The sequence below is a fragment of the Podarcis vaucheri genome, assembly GCF_965113315.1.
Source record: "Podarcis vaucheri genome assembly, chromosome: 4".
Classification (NCBI taxonomy): Eukaryota; Metazoa; Chordata; class Lepidosauria; order Squamata; family Lacertidae; genus Podarcis; species Podarcis vaucheri.
In genome coordinates, this window is record NC_138762.1 from 4,733,369 (window position 1) to 4,756,266 (window position 22,898).

At 46.2% G+C, this 22,898-nt stretch overlaps 1 protein-coding gene across 1 annotated transcript; it reads right to left on the reverse strand.

Moving 5' to 3' along the window:
• Positions 1-2,066: 2,066 nt before the first annotated feature.
• LOC309530319 (uncharacterized protein) lies at positions 2,067-14,886 on the reverse strand. The gene is made up of 6 exons (XM_082219137.1): positions 14,799-14,886; positions 13,121-13,613; positions 12,846-12,927; positions 12,478-12,560; positions 11,609-11,735; positions 2,067-4,954 (listed from the first exon to the last, which is right to left on the reverse strand). Exons 2-6 carry the CDS (start codon positions 13,520-13,522, stop codon positions 2,973-2,975), a joined length of 2,676 nt encoding a protein of 891 aa, XP_082075263.1. The 5' UTR covers positions 13,523-13,613; positions 14,799-14,886; the 3' UTR covers positions 2,067-2,972.
• Positions 14,887-22,898: the final 8,012 nt, after the last annotated feature.

Genomic DNA, 22,898 nt, shown 5'->3' on the forward strand with positions numbered 1-22,898 from the left:
TGATTTATGTCTTTATTTAATTTGTAAACCACCCAACCCAGTGGTGCCGACTTGTATAAAATATTGGTGGGGGGCCAGGTAAGGCCCACCTTGCACTATCAATCACAGGATGCATGCACTCCATTTGAATGGCAATGCCTATAATGGCAGCAACTTTTTAAAAAAGTAATATTTTGTGCCCATAGTTCAATTTCTCAGCAGCTCCCCTTGCCCCGGAGAACACTTCTAGCATTCCATCTCCTCTACCTGTGGCATTGTTCAGCAGTGGGGAAAGTGACCTCTTCACACCGGATGTCCATTTGGTATGGCCCTATCCAGGTTTGTCTTTCATTTGTTCCCCTATGTGTGTTGCCAGTAGAAGCCACAATTCTGTGGGTACTCTAGGTGGTGCAGAAAACACCTAGAACCTCCCTAGAGGTTGAAGTGCCGATCAAACTTCAGTTTTGCGCTCTATTAATTCCAATTAGCAGTACTGGGGGTGGTTCAGATTCTGGGGCAGTGCTTTTGGCCAGCAGAGGGTGTCACAGGGCCAGCCTACTTTCCCTTTAAAGCAAACTTGGGTATCCAGCTGTTTTTGGACTACAACTCCCATCATCCCTAGCTAGCAGGACCAGTGGGAAGGGATGATGGGAACTGTGGTCCAGGAGCTGCTGGGGACCCAAGTTTGGGAAAGCCTCCTTCAAAGCAACTTTTCCATTTTGCCCGCAAAGATGGGACCTGTCCACATTTGTATCTTCTTGTATGTTGTTTTTCTCATGACTTTTGTGCGTTTATTTTTTTATTTTTTAAGGGGGCAAATTGAAAGAGAAATTGTATGGCAAGTTGCAGAAGAATAAAAGGTTGTGTTTGAAAAAAACACACCAAAAACTGGGGGGTGGCATCCTTAAATATTTTATTGGGGGTGGGGCAAAGACCACTAGGCCTTTAAGAGTTGGTGCCTATTCCCTACACCCACAGGTCTCAGGAATGTTACAACACAAAAACACAAAACACCACGTTAAAAGAGCATTAGATGTCAATCAACCAAAGGCCTGCTTATAAAGGTGTGGATTTAAAGGTAAAGGTAAAGGGACCCCTGACCATTAGGTCCAGTCGTGACCGACTCTGGGGTTGCAACGCTCATCCCACTTTATGAGATGTACAGCTTCCGGGTCATGTGGCCAGCAGCACACGGAAACGCCGTTTACCTTCCTGCCGGAGCGGTACCTATTTATCTACTTGCACTTTGGTGTACTTTCGAACTGCTAGGTTGGCAGAAGCAGAGACTGAGTTACGGGAGCTCACCCCATCACAGGTATTTGAACCGCCGACCTTCTGATAGGCAAGTCCTAGGCTCTATGGTTTAACCCTTTGCCCGGATCCTAAAGCTGTATAATGGTTTTGCTGACCTTTGTATGGATTCTTTGATGGGAAGTTAGTCTGCTGCTCTGATTGAAGCTCTTTCCACATTCCACACGCTGATATTCTCCCCTGTATGAAGAGCTGGGCATGTTTAGCCTGGAGAAGAGGAGGTTAAGGGGTGATATGATAGCCATGTTCAAATATATAAAAGGATGTCACATAGAGGAGGGAGAAAGGTTGTTTTCTGCTGCTCCAGAGAAGCGGACACGGAGCAATGGATCCAAACTACAAGAAAGAAGATTCCACCTAAACATTAGGAAGAACCTCCTGACAGTAAGAGCTGTTCGACAGTGGAATTTGCTGCCAAGGAGTGTGGTGGCGTCTCCTTATTTGGAGGTCTTTAAGCAGAGGCTAGACAACCATATGTCAGGAGTGCTCTGATGGTGTTTCCTGCTTGGCAGGGGGTTGGACTCGATGGCCCTTGTGGTCTCTTCCAACTCTATGATTCTATGAATTCTTTGATGGAAAGTGATACTGTGGCTGTGACTGAAGCTCTTTCCACATTCAAAGCACTGATAGGGTTTTCCCCTGTACAATTTTTTTTTAAAAAAATATTTTTTATTAAACAATTTCAGCATAACAATTTATCCACCCTCATAATCAATTACATTATTTTCCCCCTTCCCCCCAACCCTCCCTCTCCCACGCACCATGGACTTCCCTCAGCTCCCCTCCCTGATTTCTTTGCATATATTGTTTTCTGCATGTTATAAAATTGTACATACCCTTGCCTTATCTATCATGTGTTCAACTAATAAATTTATGGATGTTTATTCAAAACCTGCCAAGGACTCCAGTTTATTTTGATGTCGTTTTAGATAGTTTGTAAAAAGTCCTCATTCTTCCTTGAAGTCACAGTTGTCCTTTTCAAACAGTTTATATGTCAATTTGGGCAATTCCGCATAGGTCATCAATTTTTCTTGCCACTGTTCTTTCATTGGGATTTCCTCATTCTTCCATCCTTCTGCGAACAAGACTCTTGCCACTGTTTTAGCATACATAAATAAATTCTTTCTTTTCCTTGGCAGGTCTTGTCCTCCAATCCCTAACAAGAATACTTCTGGGGTTTTTTACATATGTCAATTTGAACATTTTTTTCAATTCATTATATATCATTTCCCACAATTTTAAAACTTCTCTACATTCCCACCACATGTGATTATATGTCCCTTCTTTTTCTTTATATTTCCAACATATATTTGACCCAGTTTTATACATTTTTGCTATCAGTACTGGTGTAATATATGAACCATACATCATTTTCATATAGTTTTCTTTCAAAAGAGAACAGTCTGTAAATTTCAAATCTACTTTCGACAATTTTTCCCAGTCCTCAAATTGTATGTTATGTCATATATCTGGTGCCCATTTGATCATGACCGATTTTTTCCTCATCTTTTGTTTCCTGTTCTAGCAAAATATTATACACTTTCTTCAGCTGCTTCACTTCTTCTATAACTCCCTTTTGAAATCTAGAAAATATATAACTAAATGCTTTCTTATTATCTTCCGCGTACATTCCATGCAATTGATTGTAGTGTAACCAACTCTGCAAATAATCTTTTATTTCCTCATAGTCTTTTAATTTCCATTTCCCTTCTTGATTCTTCAGCTAATCTCTGTATGTATGCCACGTCCCTTTCCCTCTCTCCTGTATGAATTCTTTGATGGGAAGTGAGAGAGGAACTCTTAATGAAGCTCTTTCCACATTCCACACACTGATAGGGTTTCTCCCCTGTATGAATTCTTTGATGGAAAAAGAGAGAGGAGCTCTGACTGAAGCTCTTTCCACATTCCACACACTGATAGGGTTTCTCCCCTGTATGAATTCTCTGATGCTTAGTGAGATCGGAGCTTTTTCTGAAGCTCTTTCCACATTCCCCACACTGATAGGGTTTCTCCCCTGTATGAATTCTTTGATGGGAAGTGAGAGAGGAGCTATCAGTGAAGCTCTTTCCACATTCCACGCACTGATAGGGTTTCTCCCCTGTATGAATTCTTTGATGGAAAGTAAGAGAGGAGCTCTGACTGAAGCTCTTTCCACATTCCCCACACTGATAGGGTTTCTCCCCTGTATGAATTCTTTGATGGGAAGTGAGAGAGGAGCTATCAGTGAACCTCTTTCCACATTGCACGCACTGATAGGGTTTCTCCCCTGTATGAATTCTTTGATGGAAAGCGAGACTGTGGCTGTAAATGAAGCTCTTTCCACATTCCACACACTGATAGGGTTTCTCCCCTGTATGAACTTTTTGATGGGAAGTGAGTTTGGAACTATCAGTGAAGCTCTTTCCACATATCACGCACTTATAGGGTTTCTCACCATTATGAATTCTCTGATGCTTAGTGAGATCGGAGCTTTTTCTGAAGCTTTTTCCACATTCCCCACACTGATAGGGTTTCTCCCCTGTATGAATTCTTTGATGGGAAGTGAGAGAGGAGCTATCAGTGAAGCTCTTTCCACATTCCACACACTGATATGGTTTCTCCCCTGTATGAATTCTTTGATGGAAAGTGAGAGAGGAGCTCTGATTGAAGCTCTTTCCACATTCCACACACTGATAGGGTTTCTCCCCTGTATGAATTCTCTGATGCTTAGTGAGATCAGAGCTCATCCTGAAGCTCTTTCCACATTCCCCACACTGATAGGGTTTCTCTCCTGTATGAATTCTTTGATGTGAAGTGAGAGAGGAGTTATGAGTGTAGCTCTTTCCACATTCCACACACTGATAGGGTTTCTCCCCTGTATGAATTCTGTGATGGGAAGTGAGGGAGGAGCTATCTGTAAAGCTCTTTCCACATTCCATGCACTGATAGGGTTTCTCCCCTTTGTGAATTCTTTGATGGGAAGTGAGATGGGCACTCTGACTGAAGCTCTTTCCACATTCTGCACACTGATAGGGTTTCTCCCCTGTATGAATTCTTTGATGGGAAGTGAGATCAGAGCTCTTCCTAAAGCTCTTTCCACATTCTACACACTGATAGGGTTTCTCCCCTGTATGAATTGTTTGATGGAAAGTGAGACTGTGGCTGTGACTGAAGCTCTTTCCACATTCTACACACTGATAGGGTTTCTCCCCTGTATGAACTCTTTGATGGGAGGTGAGTTTGGAACTATCAGTGAAGCTTTTTCCACAATCCACACACTTATAGGGTTTCTCCCCTGTATGAATTCTTTGATGGGAAATAAGATGGGAGCTCTGACTGAAGCTCTTTCCACATTCCACACACTGATAGGGTTTCTCCCCTGTATGAATTCTTTGATGGGTAGTGAGATCGGAGCTCCTCCTGAATCTCTTTCCACATTCCACACACTGATAGGGCTTCTCCCATGTATGAATTATTTGATCAGAAGTGAGATTGGAACTCTGACGGAAGCTCTTTCCACATTCCATGCACTGATAGAGTTTCTTTCCAATGAAATTTTGTTCATGGGAAGTGGAATGGGAGCTCTGACTGCAGTTTTTTCCATACTCCAAATTTTTATGTGGCTTCTCCTCCCTGGGGATTTTGTCGTGGTCACCTTTGTTCTCGATTTCTAATTCATCACAATCTGCAATGGAAACAAAAAGGGATTAGAGCCTCAGGAACAAATGGAGAAGAACTGAAGGCAATTGGGTGTGTGTTCATTACCTGTGTTGTTTGTTTATTATGAGATTCTGATGAGTTGTTGAATGTTGCTTTATTTGATATACAGTAGTGGTCAAAATTGTGGAAGCCTTTTAGAAAAAAGTGTATTTCAGATGTTTGATGGCTCAAAACACCACTTCTTTTGGAGTAATATCATAAAATTATATATCAATGGAAAGATAATTTAATCAAGAAAGCAATCCAACAAAGTTTCTTCAATTACCTGTATTTTATCAAACATTATAGCCAAATAACCAGAAAAAGGAGGCACCACTTGCTTAGGTTGACATTTTCAGTGTGTTATGTGATTGCTATCAAGTTAGTTGGTTTTTTGTGTTCTTTCATTTAGTGAGGTTGTAAAACATAATAAAATTATAGAAATGGCACAAAGAGTTGACTGGTCACCCAGAAAGCGATGTAAGATTCTAATATTAAGTGAACAAGGCTACAGTTATGAAGAAATTAAATGAAAGATTGGGGAAAACAAAACCAAAGCTGGCCTTTCTATATTTTTGAAGGGGTATAAGGAGACTCAGTCACTACAAAATCTGACTGGTTAAGGCAGAAAAAGGTGCACAAAGGCAAGTGACGATCGAAGAATGGAGAGACTGTCCCTATATGACAGAAGAAAATCATCTGGGTGTATACAAGATGACATGGCACAATGTAATGTGAAGTTAAGTGCAAGGGCTGGTCTAAATGTTAGAATTAAAAGGAAAAAGCCATTGTTATCTCTCAAGCAAAGTTGAAAGATTAAACCCATGTGAACTGGACAGTGGAACAATGGGACAGTGTTATTTGGAGCGATGAGACCCAAATCTCCTTGCTTGGTAGTGATGGCATGAAACATGCAAGGAGAAGAATCAGAGAACATCCTTCTTGCATTACACCAACCGTGAAACACCCGGAAACAGTGGAACCTTGACTTACATACGGCTCTATTTTTGTACCATTCCAGTTATGACCTTCAGTAGGCGCTTCGACTTATGAACTTTCCTCTAGAGACAGAGGTCTTGCCAGCAGCCCAGAGCTCACCCGGCCGGCTGCAGGGCAGTGATGGAACCTTTGCCGCCGGGGAGAGGCCTTCAGTTTACTGGAACACTCCCCGCCAGCTGCAGAGCAGCGCTGAGGCCTCTGCTGCCGGGGAGAGGGCCCCATCCCACCCTCGAATCTGTGGAAGAGGTGCTGCCTGCAAGAGGCATAGCAGGGCGCACTGCAGCCCCAAACCCTGCCGAGGAACCAACCTGAGGAAGTCTAGAGAAGAACCTGGCCTGGCAAGAAAAAAGCATGACCCTGGCCAAAGTGAATCAGCTCTTTACTGACCGTTGCTCTACCACCAGCTTATAGCCAGAGAAGCCCACCCATCCACAGTGCACGTAAGGGGAAAAAAAGTTTATTTTTTTCATCAACAATACTGTCTTATTTATTTTATTGTACAGTACATTAATTATTGCCTTCATTTTATGGATCTATGGTCTTGTTAGAGAGTAAAATCCATGTTAAATTGCTGTTTTGGGGCTGTTATTCATCGTCTAGAATGGATCAACTCACTTTTCCATTACTTTCTCTTGAAAAGGGTGCCTCTACTTATGTACGTTTCTAGTTATGATCGGACCTCCGGAATGGATTATGGTTGTAAGTTAAGCTTCCACTGTAGTGTGATGATCTGGGGTTGTATGGCAGCAAAAGTGTGGGCAGAATTTGAATCATTAATAGGAATGTAAATGCCCCCAAATATATAAATGAAATACTTGAGCCCAAACTGAAGCGTTCCACAAGTGATCTTTTCCCAGATACTGAAGCATTTCTATATATATTTATACAAATCTTTCTTTCTTTCCTCTTTCAACAGGATTCAGCTCCATGTCGTTGCTGTGTGCAAAAGCTGCTTTCAAGATAATCCTATTCCACTGCTGGAATGGCTTGGGAATAGCCCAAACATTAACCCAATCAGAAATCTATGGAGCCAACTGTGGCGTTCGTACGGAGCCCCCAGTCACCTCACGGACTATTGACCCATACTCCACTAATCCGCTGCCACCAACCAGTTGGCCAGTTAAAGCAAAATGGAATCCAGCATAGATGGGAATTTCCAGAAGGATTTCCTTCTATTACAAAGACAAGAGGTTCAAACTAAGTAGCCTTCAGGATCTGGAAAAATTCTCCAGAAGATATGATATAGAGTTGGGAAAAGTGGAGAAGGTAAGACCAGGACGGGACCAGTCTGAAGAGGAGAAAAGAAGAGGGGAAGAAGAGGAAGAGTAAGAAGAGGAGAAAGAAGAAGAGGGAGAAGAGGATAATAATAACAAGGACCTCCAAGTTTGATTTGGACTTGATAGTAGACTTGAACAAACCAGAAAAAGGCTCTGACAATACTTTCAGGGAATGTGAATGGACTTGAAAATGAAAATAAAAGGAACAAAATCGAACATGTCTTGATTAAACGGAATTTAGATATAACCTGTTTACAGGAAACACATGTCGCAAGGAAACATAAGAGAGTTTTAAGTAATAAAAGATTGGGGAGATACTTTATTGCCTCAGACACAAACAAGAAAAGAGGGGTTGTATTGTATATAAAGGAGAAATATGACCCAAAATTATTTTATAAAGATGAGGAGGGGAAAGTGCTGATACTGCAAATTACGTTCCAGGGGGGAAAGGTAATCATTATGGGAATCTACGCACCTAATGACAAAAAAGCCGACTTTTATTTGAAGCTCAATGAAACATTATCAGAATTTTTGGATCAGAGAGTGATAGTAATGGGGGATTTCAACGGTGTGGTTATTCCAGATTTGGATAGATCAACGACAAGGCGAGACACAAATGAAGGTAAACTACCAAAAACATATTTTGATATGGCAAACACTATGGGGCTAACAGATATTTGGAGACTTAGAAATCCCACAACAAAACAGTTCACATTCTTTCCAGGTCCAAATCCAAGCTTTGGTAGAAAAAAATACATTAGAAAGACCTTTCTGAAATTTTATAAAGATTTGTATAAGACAGAGAAAGAAGATGATAAGAAAATAGAAAATAGAAAAGTCATCAATTACAGCAGATCCCCCCAGGAGAAAAGGAACAATTAAACCACATAATTACAGAACAAGAAATTGAGAAGGTGATAAAGAGAATGAAGATAGGGAAAGATCCAGGCCCTGACGGCATTCCGGCAAAATATTATAAGACACTAGGTGGACCATTATTACCTGTGCTGTGTGAGGTTATGAATAACATTTTGAAGGAAGGGAAAATTCCAAATACCTGGAAAGAGGCGTACATCACTTTAATCCAAAAGAAAGATACAGATGGTTTGAGTGTTAAAAATTATAGACCTATTTCCTTATTGAACAATGACTATAAATTATTTGCGGATGTGCTGGCCGACAGATTAAAAAAACTTTTAAAGGAAGTAATACATAAAGATCAAGCTGGTTTCCTACCAGGGCAACAACTGAAGGACAATGTTAGGAACATAGTGGCGATAATTGAGTACTTGGGAGTCTAGAAATGATAAACAAGCGGCCTTGGTGTTCATTGATGCAGAGAAAGCATTTGATAATGTTTCATGGCGGTTTATGAAAGAAAACCTAAAAACAATGGGAATAGAAATGTTTTTGAAAGGTATTGAGGCTATATATTCAGAACAAAAAGCCAAACTTATTATAAATAATAATTTGTCTGACAACTTTGAAATCTCTAAAGGTACCAGGCCGGGTGTACTTTGTCGCTCCTGTTGTTTATTACACTTTTGGAGGTATTAAACAAGAATTTGAGAGAAGTGTCAGACATCAGAGGTATTAAGGTGGGATTGAAAGAGTTTAAAGTAAAAACGTTTGCTGATGATTTACTTTTAACATTAGAAGACCCAAAGAACAGTGTACAAAAAGCCCTAGAGAGAATGGAGGAATTTGGAAAAGTTACGGGATTCAAACTCAATAGAAATAAGACCAAAATGCTGGTAAAAAATATGAATAAAGAAGAGACAGAGGAATTGCAACACAGGACAGGAATTATGGTGGTTAAGAAAGTGAAATACCATATTTTTCGCCCTATAGGACGCACCGGCCCATAGGATGCACCTAATTTTTTTTGGGGGGGGGGAATAAAGAAAAAAATTTTTATCCCCCCCCCAGCCGCGGGGGAAGCCTGAGCTTTTAAAAACGCACCTACTGTAGTTTTTAGAGGAAAAAAGGATATCTGCCCGAAGCGCGGGGCACTCTGCTTCAACGCGCCCCGCGCTCTGGGCAGCAGGCTGCTATCCGCAGCCTGGGGAGCCGTGCAGGAACTCCCGCAGGACTCCCTAGGCTGCGGATATCTTCCCAAAGCACGGGGAGCTCTGCACCGACCCCTCTCGCTCTCCAAGCTTCAGCGAACGCCTGCATTCGCCCCATAGGACGCACACAGATTTCCCCTTCATTTTTGGAGGGTAAAAAGTGCGTCCTATAGGGCAAAAAATACGGTACCTTGGAATTTGGTTGACAACAGGGGAAAAATTGTATAAAGATAATTATGAAACCACATGGAGAGAGATTAAGAAGGATTTAGAAATTTGGAACAGTTTGAAATTATCCTTTTTGGGCAGAATATCAGTGATTAAGATGAACGTTTTAGCTAGAATGTTAGTCTTATTCCAAACAATTACATTTATTAAAGGGACAGGACAATGTAGAGAATGGCAAAAAATAGTGTCAAGATTTGTCTGGCAGGGAAAGAAGCTGAGGATCAAAATGAAAATGTTGATAGATGAAAAAGAAAGAGGTGGATTTGCCTTACCAGGTATGAATCTCTATTATCCTGTCTCGTATTGTTAAAGGAATGGATAACACTGGAAAATACGGACCTATTGGATTTAGAAGGTCATGACAACAGGTACGGGTGGCACTCGTACCTGTGGTATGATAAGGTAAAAGTTGATAAGGTAAAAGGTAAGAGTAAAGAGAGGGCATGTTTACAGGTTGGTTGCAATACCATCAGGTGAATGATATATTGAGTGAGGATAAAAGGAAAGCCGGGTTTAAGGATAAAAAAATCAAGATTTCAGTTAGAATTAGAGGAAGGCAGAGATAGAATACTATCTAAGATATATGATTTGTTATTAGAATGGTTTCAAAAGTTGAAGAGGTGAAAGAAGCAATGATAAAATGGGATATAGATTTTAGGCATACTATTGAACTGGATGCATGGGTAAAATTATGGAACAAAAGTATGAAATTCACGGCGTGTACGGCTTTAAAAGAAAATTTAATGAAGATGATATATAGGGGGCATTTGACACCAGTAAAACTGGCGAAAATGTATAGGATGAGGGATAGGAAATGCTGGAAATGTAAAAAGGTGGATGGAGACTTCTATCATATGTGGTGGACTTGTGATAAAGTCAAGAATTTTTGGGAGTTGATCTATAATGAACTTAAGAAAGTACTTAAATATACGTTTCCTAAAAAACTAGAGGCTTTTTTGTTGGGTTTGAAGGGGAAGGAGGTTAAGAAAACAGACGAAAGGCTATTTATGTACGCCACAGCGGCAGCAAGGAATATACTGGCCCAAAACTGGAAATTACAATAAGTTCCCACCATTGTGGAGTAGCAGACGAAAATGATGAACTACACGGAATTAGCCAAACTGACTGGCAGGATTTGGGATCAGGACGATCAGATATTTCAGGAAAGTTGGAGTAAATGTACTGTGTACTTAAAGGATAATTGTAAAAAAATTAAAAACCCTGGCAGGATTGAAATAACTCCTACAATGTATAAGAGAGATACAAGGTTAAAAATTAAAATACGCGACTGGAGAAAATAAGGGATACCTGCTGAAGGGAAGGAGGGAAGTCGCAAGCTCGGCAGAGCTAAAAGTATATATGTGATTTAATGTATTGTAAAATGACTGTGTAAAGAAAACAATAAAAATTGATTGGTAAAAAAGATAAAATAAAGTTAATGTTCTTTTTATATGGGATCAGATTATAATTATTTATGTTTCATGTTTATATATATGTTGGAAGCCGCCCAGAATGGCTGGAGGAACCCAGCCAGATGGGCAGGGTAGAAATAAAAAAATATTATTATTACTACAGTGGTACCTCCATTTAAGAACAGTCCTCTTCCAGAAAATTTGTAAACCGAGGTACCACTGTATCATCAGCAGCAGCAGCATCATCATCACCACTGCTACTTTTCCTGAGATTCAATAAGTCTAGTTCTTCTCTGGGATGAATTTTGTTTGGCCCAGTCATGGCATCCCCTCCATCTCCAATGTCAGTCGTCTCTTTGGGTCAATCCAAGACTGACAGGAGCAAAAACAGAAAACCTGAAGCTACTTATCTTTCTGAAGCTGACATTGAATATGGCCTGGGCAGTTCAGACCAGCCCAATCGTGGTAGAAAAAGGAATAATTTGAAGAAGATTGTTCAAAGAAAAAACTGTAATTTACTGTTTATTGTGGGGGTGTTAGGTTCCCAGGTGTTGCAGGGGGCGCTGTTGAGCTCTGTGAAAATATATGAGATTGGTCACATAGAGGTATTTTTTGTATTCCCAGGCTGATATGACGATCCCACAGGGAGCCTTACCAAGAGAGGCCACGATCCCACGATTCTCCTCCATGACGTCCTTATGCAGAGCTCTCTGGTCAGGATCCAGCAATGCCCACTCCTCGTCCGTGAAACGAACAGCGACATCTTCAAAGCACACTTGATCCTAAAAGAAAAAGGGAAAAGTCCTCCTCTGAGACAGCAGAAATATGATCTGCTCCACAATGCTCTGTTGTTTCCTTCCTGTAAATTGCGGTGTTGTTTAAATAGGATTGCTTTGCTGCACATTTTATTTATGGATGCTTATTTTATTCTGCATTTTAATTATGGGTATTCGTCTTTGTGCAAATAGGTGGTACTCCACCTTGTGTTTTCAGGCCACTATTTGTTCTCATTTGTCCACTGTTTAGTGTTTAGAAACAAATTTTTGCATTCAGTTATCAATCTAGAAATAAAATAAGCCTCTTTTGGTCTTGGATGATCTAGCAGAGATTCCTGCATTGCAGGGGGTCTCCTGGGTCTGAGAGACAAGCAGGGAGGGTGGCTTCTAGCAAAAGGAGAGGGAGCCACCGGTGACTCCTTATCCTGACTCACCTCAGCCTCTCGACTTTCCTCTCCCACTCGCCTCCTTCCTCTTCTGCCTCTGATTCTGCACTGCATTCTGCCACAGAGTCTCCCAGCTCACTAAGCCCTGTTTCCCCTTCAGCTTCTGACACCTCCTCTTCCCAGACTTCTCCCTCTTCTCCCTCTAACCGCTCATCCTTCCTCCACCTCCACTCCTTCGGCTCTGAGCTATCTTCCCCTCCTGGTCCCCCGGCTGTTTCCTCCCACCACTCCTCTGTTCCTAACCAGTCCATGACATTGCTCCATCCCTCGGCCTCTGTCCCCACAAGGCAGCTTCCCCTGACCTGATCTGGTTCCACAGCCGCTGCTTCCCTTCTGCCCCCATGAAAAGGCAGATCAGGAGGTCTTGCCGGCATCCTTCTGCCACCTGCAAGAGAAAAAAGGTAAGCAGGATGCCAGGAGTGCCTGCTTCTCTCACAGGTGAAACAGGGCATCTCTAACTACAGATGGGCCTTTGAGAAAGACTTACCTACTGAGAGTATTTGGATGTTTGTGCCCATTTCATATGTTTGTTTGTGCAGAAATACATCTCCCCTCCTCTGGACCCTTGGTCCCAACTGTCTCCCCCCAAAACAAGATGAAAAGAACCCTCAGATGAGTTGGAAAACCAACAGAATGAGACCAAACAGAGAAAAACCACCTTCCTCCTTACCCAGTGGCCTGTCTCTGGTGTCCAACGGAGGCCTCTCTGCATCACAGGAATCCAGGTCCATTTCTGCAAAGAGATCCTTTCCCTGAGAAAGAAACAAGGATTCAAAAGAGTGGGGAGAAATACTAGAAAGAGAATGACAAAGACTTGAAGGGTGAGAGATCTCATTCCATGGATGCTTTTCCCAGAAAAAGGATGGGCCATCAGCAGACCATTATGGGATGTTCTCTGTCCTGTTTGGAGCCCCTTGGGAGTATCCAGAGGAAAGTCTCTCTCACCTGCTTTCTCTCCTCTGCCTGACTCAGGAGGAAACCTTCGGCCAGGGCCACCGCCTGGGAACTGGTCTCCACTCCACAGTCCCTCACCCAGCTCTCCATCTCCGGGGGAAGGACAGCCAGGAACTGCTCCAAGATCACCAGGTCCAGCATCTCAGCTTTCGTGTGCCTTTCTGGCTTCAGCCACTGATGGTCAAGGTGGTAGAGTCGGCTGCAAACCTCTCGGGGTCCTTTGGCCTCCTGGCAGCAGAACTGCCTCAACTGCTGGCTCTGCACCTCTGAGCGGAGGGTGTCCTCCTCACCCAGGATCTTCTGCACTGGGTTTTCCCAGAATCCCCCACTGCTCCCAGTTTGGCTGGCATGGTCTCTTCCTGCTTCAGGGCCAGCTGAGTCTTGCTCATCCATCTGTGCTCTCAGGAAGCCTCTAAGAGATCAGAAGGAACCCTTTGGTCTTCTGCCAGGTTCTGCCCGTCTAAATGAGAAGCTCTAGCAAATCCTACAAAGCAAATACATTGTTCTGTTACAGAATTTGTAGGACAGGAGGGGAAATGGTTCCCTGAGCAAGCATGACTGCACCACATCCCAGACCATGAGCTATCTTTTTGAAAGAGAAGAAACAAGTCTCTAGCCTTCTAGCAATGCAAAATGTGGAGGCAACTGAAGGGATTTCTGAGAGATTAATCAACCTGGTTTCTCCATCCTTCCAGTCAATTGATGACGTCGGAACCTACTGACAAAGGAGTCGTTTCTATCTTGTGAATAATGGATGCTTGGTTCTAGTGGGGGTCCTCAGGAGTTGCCCCCCACACCTACACCCACTGCGCTGCTTCTGTCTCCTTTTCTTGCACTTGGGCTCTCTGCCACTATCAGAATAGACTTCTGGGGTGGGGTCCCTTTTTCTTTGCTCTGAGGGCCAGGTATGTATCTGGCCAACCCCCTGAGGGCCAAGTGGGCAGGGCGAAAGACAGCTCCCTTGAAATTTAGGAGGGTAATTTTTTATTCTTATATTATTATTACTATTTCTATTAACGCACACACAGCCATTGATGCCAAGGTCCCTGGAGGCCCAGGGAGTAGCAGCGCCCATTTCCAGAGGGTTTTCCAGCAACAATCCCTTTAGGGCAGAGAGGATGTGGTCCTGGGATGCCCTGCTCTGGGTGCGAGGGGATGGCTGCAGTGGCCTCCGTGGGGAGCTGTCTGACTGGGAAACTGGTCCCCAATGCAGCAGGCAGACTCTGGGCTGGGATCCCTCTCTTTATCCCATCCCTTTCTCTCCCACCTTAACTTCCTCCCTCCCTGTGGGGTTTTTTTTTGGGGGGGGGGGCTAGTCCACCTCCTCGTCCAGTTTGGAAAACCATTTGCAGGTGTTTCCTCTGTTGTGCAATGAGGCTGAGCGACGTCACACAGAGTTAAAGTCCCAGGGACTCCTTTGTTTTAAAGAAGGGAGATTTTTTCTGAAGAGGGGCGGGGGCGGAAGGCCAAATGAGTTTGGGATCCTCTGATCTGCAGGAAGGAGAGCGTGGCAGACCTGGCCCCTCCCTGGCAGGACCCTCTCCTCCCTGACCTGGGGTCCCCCCCCCACATGAGCAGATGAGGGGCCCCCCCAGGCATCCTCCCCTGCTGCAGCCCTGCCCCCCCGTCTCCCCACCGCACCCTCTGGGGGGAGAGAGAGGAGACTCACCAGATCCCAGGAGGGGGCTGCGATTCGGCCCTTGCAGGAGAGACCCCAAAGCAAGGGAAGGACTGGGGAGGGAGGGGCCTTGGCTCTGGAGGACCTGGCCCCCCCCGCTTCCTGGCCTCTCTAGGAAGGCAGCTCAGTTCCTTTTAACCCTTGCCAAGCCGAGTCCCTCCAGCTCAGCCCTCTCTCGCTTGGCAGAACGTCAGATTCGTATTATTTTTTTATGCATTTAGGAGGGCAGCTGCCAATGCCCAGATATCCTTTTGGGGGTGAAACCAGAGGAAGAGCTTGCAGGGAAAAGGGCTTTGCAGGAGGCAAGGAAGCTCCTCTAGGAATTCCGGAGTGGAGAGATAGGAGGGGATCCCAGGGTCATCTAGTCCAACCCCCAGCAAGGCAGGAATGCTCAGCTAAAGCATCCATGGCAGATGGCCCTCCGATCTCTGCTGAGAAACCTCCAAGGAAGGAGAGTCCACCACCTCCCAAGGGAGACCTTTCCCCTGCCAAACAAAAGTATGTCATTTCCCTTTCCAGAAATGCTCAATTGCTAATTCAAAGGACTGAAAATGGATGGTTGTTGTTATTATGTTTAGGGAAGCTTTTAATATTTGATGGACAATTGTATTTTAATATTTTGTTGGAAGCCGCACAGAATGGCTGGGAAACCCAGCCAGATGGGTGGGGTATAAATTATTATTATTAAACAGGTGAGTGTTCTCCTTTCAAAAGAGGCAGGTGGAATCTCCACGGTTGCTAATAGCATAACGTTGAAAGTGCAGGGAAATATGGGGAGCCCTGGAGCATCTGCTTGGCATGCAGAATGTCCCAGGGTCAACCCCTGACATCTCCTGCAAGGGCTGGACAAAATCCCTGCCTGAAACTCTGGGGAGCTGCTGCCAGTCAGTGTAGGCCAGGGGTCCTCAAACTATGTCCTGCGGGATGAATCCTGCCCTCCAGGATCATGAATCTGGCCTGCACGGCCATTTCACCGGCAAGTGTCTGAGGCTGAAAGCATCTCGCTGCCTGCTCAGTCAGTCCCCATGCCGAGCTGGTGTAAACGCCACTAGCATGGTGGCAGCCCTACCTATGACAGGCCAGGGGGTTTCACCTGGGGACGGGGAAGTGTTGTCTTTTGGCTTGAAGAGTGAAGTTCAGATTGGTGGAGGAAGGCAGACTTGGGTCAATTTGGTTTTGTTACTTAGAAGTTTACTTTAAAGGTGGGAGAAGGAATTTAATCCTATTTCTGTAAGGGGCACAGGGGTCTTTCCACTCATGTGGTTTACATGCTCTGAAAGTTGGGATCCATTTTGTTATTTAAATTTTAAAAGGGTGGAGTGGAACCAGATATTGACCATCTTGTTAGCCTGGGGTCAGCAACCTTTTTCAGCCGTGAGTCAGTCCACCGTCCCTCAGACCATGTGGGGGGCCAGACTATATTTGGGGGGGGGTGAACAAATTCCTATACCCCACAAATAACCAAGAGAGGCATTTTAAATAAAAGGACACATTCTACTCATGTAAAAACTGATTCCCGAATCATCTGCAGGCCAGATTGAGAAGACGACTGGGCCACATCCCGTCCCCAGGCCTTAGTTTGCTTACCCCTGGCCTGGTGAGCCACATTCTGGTTGAAGGAGGCCAGGATTAGTCTGGGTGTCCCTCCCCTGCAGTAGGACTTGGAATCCAGGAGAAAACTCTTGGAATAGCCTTTCCAGGTGCTCAGGGACGGACTCACCTGTCCCCATGTCCTTCTCTTTGCAGATGTGCTGCGGTTGCACATCTCTCCCCCAGAGGTGAGTATTGGGGAGAACCATAGCAGGGACTCAGACCTGCCCTCCTTGCCCCCCCCCCCCACTCTGCACTCTGGGATGTGGAGAAGCCCTCCCTTTGTGAGGAACTGACAGACTGACTTTTGCCTTTCAGCTTCTGGATGAAGATCAGCTGCTGGAGTCCCAAGTTGCGGGTGGCATTGGCTCAGGAAAACCAGGTCTTGACCCACACCGTTCATCAGCTAAGCAATGCAGCTACAGCGCTTCAGCAGCGTTTGGACACGTTACCAACTCCTGGAGCTGACACCCCAGCTTCTGGCAAGTATCCAGTGGCCCTGCCAGAGAAATTCATTAGGTCCCCGGCCAGCTTTCCCATGTTTCTTGCCGAAGCCAAGCTGTATATTCAGGGGTGAGCCCGGAATTTCCCCGATGACCGCACCAAGGTGCACTTCCTGATCAGCTTGCTGAAGGACTGGGTGGCCAAGTGGGCATTGCCGCTGCTCGGGCAAGACTCTCCCTTGCTGACAGACTATACAGGGTTTTGCAACCATCTGGAAACCGCGTTCGGCAACCCTTAGAAGGGGAGTCAAGCCAATCAGGCAATTCAGTGGTTGAAACAGGACAAGTCCACAGTGGCCACCTACGCCACAGAATTTTGGTTGTTGGCACAGGACTTGTTCTGGAATGACTGCAATCTTCAGGACCAGTATCTCGAGAGGCTTTCAGATGAGATACTGGACCAGCTGGCCATGATGGATCGCCCTGCCACGCTGGATACCCTCATTCAACGGAGCCTGCTGATAGACGATCGGTTGGAGGACCGTCGCCAGGCTCCGGGCCGCCAGCACTCCCAGCTCTAGTCCTTCCCAGCAGTTTCACGGTCACAGCCAAGTTGCTGGAGGAGCCAATGCAGCTCGGGGCAGTGCGGCCTCGCCTCTCCCCCTCGGAGAAGTCTTGGCGTCTGGAGGGGAACCTGTCTCTCTACTGCGGCGGGAGTGGACACTATGCCCAATCCTGTCCCGAGAAAACGCCAGCCACAGGGAAATGGCCAACCCCAGTAGCCGATGGCCCAGGCTACCTGGGGTCCCAGACATCGCATGATGGGCCCTCACCAGTGGAATTGCAACACCTCATGGTTCTGGTGCGTCTATACCCCCTCTGGCGGGCCCTGGATTCTCACCTACGCTCTGGTAGATTCAGGGGCAACCCGCTCCTATATGGACTCTTCCTTCGCCACCCATCATCAGGTGCCACTCCAGGACAAGCCAGAACCGGGACAGGTGGAGGAAATTGATGGACGGCTCCTGCGCTTGGGTGCCATTACTCAGGAGACTCAGCCCTTGGTCCTGTGTCACCAGCAGCACCGGGAGGTGCGCACCTTGGACATTGCCACCATGCCCCGGTTCCCCCTGGTGCTCGGGATGGACTGGCTGGAGTCTCACAATGTTCAGATCGACTGGGTCAATCAGACTGTGCGCTTCCCAGACCCGTGTCCCCATGCTCGGTCTGAGATGCTAGTGGCTGCCCCCACGGGGGAAGCTGTATCAATGCTCCCCGCTGTTTACCAGGACTACCAAGAAGTGTTTGAGGAACAGGGACAGACCAGCTGCCGCTTCATTGGTCTTTTGACTGCGCCATAGACCTCCAGCCCGGAGTGACCCTGCCTGTGAGCCGCCTGTACTGTCTTACGGAGCCAGAGCGCTAAGCCTTGTAGGACTTCCGTTGCAAGAACCTGGAATGCTGGTTCATTTGGCCCTCTACCTCACCCACCGCCGCTCCAGTACTCTTCATTAAGAAGTGTGGGGAGCTTGCCATGATTACCAGGCCCTGGATAAGATTACCATCCCAGACCTGTATCCCTTGCCCCTTATTGCAGAGTTGCTGGAGAGGGTGCAAGGGGCGCAGATGTTCACCAATCTGCACCTTCGGGGAGCCTACAATTTGATTCGGATCCAAGCTGGGGATGAGTGGAAGACAGCATTTGGGACACGGTATGGGGAGTTTGAATACCTGGTAATGCCTTTCGGGTTGTGCAATGCGCCTGCCGTGTTCCAACGGTATATCAACCACGTGTTCCAGGACTTGCTAGACAAGTACATGGTGGTGTACTTAGATGACATTCTGATTTACTCCCACGACCCAACTTGCCACCAGGGTCATGTCCGATCCATGTTGCAGTGCTTGCGAGAGCAACGCCTGTATGCTAAGCTCAGCAAGTGAAAGTTCCACAAGCGGTCAGTGGACTTCCTCGGTCACCAACTCTCCACCTGATGGGGTGCAGATGGATCCCGGGAAGGTGGCAGCAGTTCAGAAGTGGGCGGCACCCCGGAAGCGCAAGGACCTACAGCAGTTCCTGGGGTTCGCCAACTATTACTGGACCTCCATTGTGGACTATGTTCATCGCGCCACCCCACTGACCCGACTGCTGTGCCCCAAGACACCGTTCTCCTGGGACAAGGAGGCAGAGGTGGCGTTTCAGGGGTTGAAAGCCTGTCTCCAGAGGGCGCCGCTTTTACAGCATCCTAATCCCTCTCATCCCTTCATGGTGGAGACCGACGCCTCCAGTACAGCTCTCGGTGCCGTCTTGTCCCAGTAGCATGGTCCTGATGCGGGGCTGTTACTCTGCGCCTACTATTCCTGCCAGCTTCTTCTGGCAGAGTGTAACTATACCGTGTGGGAGCGGGAACTACTGGCCATCAAGGTGGCCTTTGAGGTCTGGGGCCATCATCTTGAGGGGGCAAGACACCTGGTGGATGTGAGAACTGACCACCGGAATCTGGAGTACCTCCAGACTGGGTCGACCACTTGGCATTGGAGGAATTTGCTTACAACAATGCGGTGAACACCTCCACCCAGCAGACCCTGTTCCAGGCCACTTACGGTTACCATTTGCATTTGTTCCCGGACATGCTGCCAGCATCTGCAGTCCCCATGGTGACTGATTGGCTCCAGGAGCTCCAGTCTCAGCACCAACTATTGATGGAGCAACTGCACCACGCCAAGGATGCCTACAAGGCCCAGGCCGACCGCCGTCACCAAGTGGGACCGGAACTCCACATCGGCGAGCCATGGGGCTATATAAATTGTAATTGGACTCCGTTGGAATTGGGCAAGTGTATCCGGGCTGCAATTAGCTTTTTGGTCCCTTAGGATGGCGCGTTGGAAGATGGCCGACAATAACATCTCTCTGACCCACACGAGGTAATTTAGGGGCTGCTATGGGAAGTAGGCAGCCTTCCCTTCCCCCCAGGATGTGGTGGGATCCTGTCTTGCCAGCGGTGTTCACAATGCACCCCCTGATCCGAGAGATGGGGTGCCGAACACTTGGCACGAGCCCTCGGTGAAGTCAGCTCTTCCTGATGCCGATTCCAATTAGCGCGTGCTGTTTGCTTCAGCTCGGAATTATAATTGGAAACAGATGATTGGAAATGAGGCTGAAGCAAAAATATCAAGCAAAGCTCAACGATACGGCTGCTGAGTAATGGATCTCTGCGACCGGGAGCGACAGACGGATACGTAAATCTTTTGATGTGTCACCACCAAGAGACTGTATGTTTGGAATGAAGGGGGGGTGAAGGAAAAACTCTTTTTTCTTCTTTATATGATGTGACAAAAATAACCCTCCACACCAGAAAGAAAAAAGATTGTCGCGTTTTTTAAGAATCATAAGCAGGATTCTAAGAACTGTGGGGGAATGTGGAATACAAAAGGAGAGAAGACTGGTGAACGGTGAGGAATTTTTATGATGCAGTTAAAAAATGGCGTCTCTCCAAGACAGGCTGCCGGAGAAAGAAAGACGGGGGTGGGTGGGGAGAGAATCAGGAATGTTGGAAAGAGAAGGAGTGATGGAATTGAAAGTTTGACCTGACAGAGCCCCCTGATCTACTTGATTTATTTGGCTAGCCTGGAAAAATAAAGGACAAACCGAAGATTAATTTCGTTTACGGAAGTGTCGAACAGAGGCTGTCCTGGGCTGATATAGCTTCTGAAGAGAACCCACACAGAGACGCCAGCTTTCAGTCTGCTTGTGAGAATCATCAGAGATCGCAAAGAAAGGAATGTACGACTACAACAAGATGGAGAAAAAAGTAATAAAGGACTATCCAGATTGAAGTGGATAGAACTGATTAATTAATGCAGTAAAATAAGTGATGTCTGGACTTATCCGGAATTTTGGACTCGTGCGGAGCTTGATATATGGGTACCTTCAAAAATTTAAAATTTGGCTGTATGATTTGGAACCAATGTGTTACCGGAAAAATCCGAGGGCTCCCTTAGACAAAAAGCAAAGACACCAACCAGAGTAAATTGAAGCAAATCAGCAGCCTGTAGGCTTGGTCTTTATTGAAGAAAGACTGTCGCAAAAGGGTGCTCCCCTCACTAGTAGGTGAGAGGAAAGACCCAGAAAAATAGTGTGCAAGGTCTTATAAAAACTTTTGAAATTCCCCTCCTCTAGGTCAAGCCCACCCCCAGAAACATCATGCATACATTACAGAAAGGAGGGGTTGAGGGAGGAGTTGTGGTAACCTGAGTGTCTTGTCACCTGGCTGGTTCCTCCTTTCCCCCCTCCCCATGAGTCACTTCCAGGAGACAAAGGGGAGTTGGCAGTTTCCTGCCCCCAGAGGGAAGATCTGATCATTGTCCTTTGTTTCAGTCCATGCTGAATCCACTCCCATATGCAAGTTCTTTGTGATCTTGATTGTCTTCTGTCTGGGATCATCAGGGTTGGCATAGCAACTGGGCAGGGCTCCTGTGGATGTGCTGGTATGGTGAAGGGATTATGGCTGACCAGAACCAAGCCACCCCCCTTTGATAGTCCTTGTCATATGGAGTAAAATAAAAATGGAACAGTGCAAATCTGATGTATGGTTGATTTTTCTATGAATTTATAACAGAAAGGTGGCGTATGTAGTGTATGAGTGTGTGTGTTTGTGTGTGTGTGTGTGTGTGTGTGTGTGTGTGTGAAGTTTGTACAAACAGAATGATTGGGGTGGGGGGGTTTCCTGCTACAAATGTGATTTGAATAATGTGATGTGATCGCCCTGTTAATAAAAATTATTTTTTTAAAAAAGATAACAGAGAGGGGGGATTTTTGGCTTCAACTGCCAAAGGGTTTTCCCCCTCTTTTTGCTTGCTTGCTGGAAATAGGGTAAAGGCCTGTGGTGATTTCTTATGCACAGATATGGAAAAGCAGAACTAATCTTTACATGGACCTAGGAAGGGTTGTGCCCATGCTCATTGGTTTGATTTTGCTGCAGTATATGAATATGTAATTGTCAGAGCTGCCTCAGGTCCCAGCTCACAGAGGACCAACGCCAGTATCTCTTTATATACAAAAGTCTTTATTAAAGTTCATAATTAGTTTAACAACCGAGGCGTGCAGCTCTACGTCTGAATCCCTAGACCGCCGAAGCTCCGTCTGAGTCCCCTCCCCCTGTACACCAGTTCAAGACTCTCGCCTTGCTCCACCTTTTCCTCTGTTCCTTTCTCCTCTGGGTCCTCCTGCCCGCCGGGGTCTCACCCTTCCTGGACTCTTCGGACGCGGATTCCTCTGACTCCTCCCCCTGCTTCCGGCGGGCTTTGGGACCTGGTTCCCAATCCGGATTTTCTGCTGTCCCGCGCTCCTGCACATTTGAACTTGGCGCGCGCGCCCAGCCTCCCACTCTCCTCCTAACGGCTACACTGCTCCTGTCACTGCTTCCCCCTTCGGGGATGCCAGCTGGGCTCGACTCCTCCTCCCTGCTTGCCGGAGGAGACACTGACTCTGACCTATGGGACTCTTCCCCCCCACTACGCTCTGGTGGGGAAGCTGGCCCTGATTTCCAGCTACTGCTTTGGGAGTCTCCGCTGGCCCCCTGCTTCTGGCGTGTTCCCCCTGGGACCCCCCTTGCCCTGGCCATCGGCGCCCCCTTCTGGGAATCTTCTGATTCACTGGAGAGGCTTACGGAATCTCTTGGGTCGCTGTCATTCTGCCCTCCGCTGCCCTCAGATTCTTCCCCTTCGCTCTCCATTTCCTCTCTCCCCTGCGCCTCTGCTCCTGAGCCCCTGACAGTAATGTTTAATGGTGTTTGGAATAAGCTATATAAACCCAAAGCCCCCAGGGCTCATTGCCCAGTCACTGGAAACCATTCTACTGGGTCTTTATTGCTCAGCAATAAATTTTTACTTTCTTTTTCTCTATTTCTGTGTCTGTTGATTCTGTGTCTGTTGAGCATATCTTGAATGGGTAACAGGTATTCCTTATCTCCTTGCAACAGTTTCACCGATTCTCTCCATCCCACCTCCAATCTGCTTCATTGGTAAAGGACTTGGAAACCGCTTGGTCCCTGCCATAATC

What these genes read in the sequence shown, in the direction of transcription:
- LOC309530319 (XM_082219137.1), bottom strand. Translation starts at nt 13,522, where the DNA reads ATGGATGAGCAAGACTCAGCTGGCCCTGAAGCAGGAAGAGACCATGCC. An exon ending in AGGCAGAGGAGAGAAAGCAG is followed by an intron (nt 12,928 to 13,120) that starts GTGAGAGAGACT and finishes TTTCTTTCTCAG; the next exon opens with GGAAAGGATCTCTTTGCAGA. An exon ending in TGGGATCGTGGCCTCTCTTG is followed by an intron (nt 4,955 to 11,608) that starts GTAAGGCTCCCT and finishes TTTCCATTGCAG; the next exon opens with ATTGTGATGAATTAGAAATC.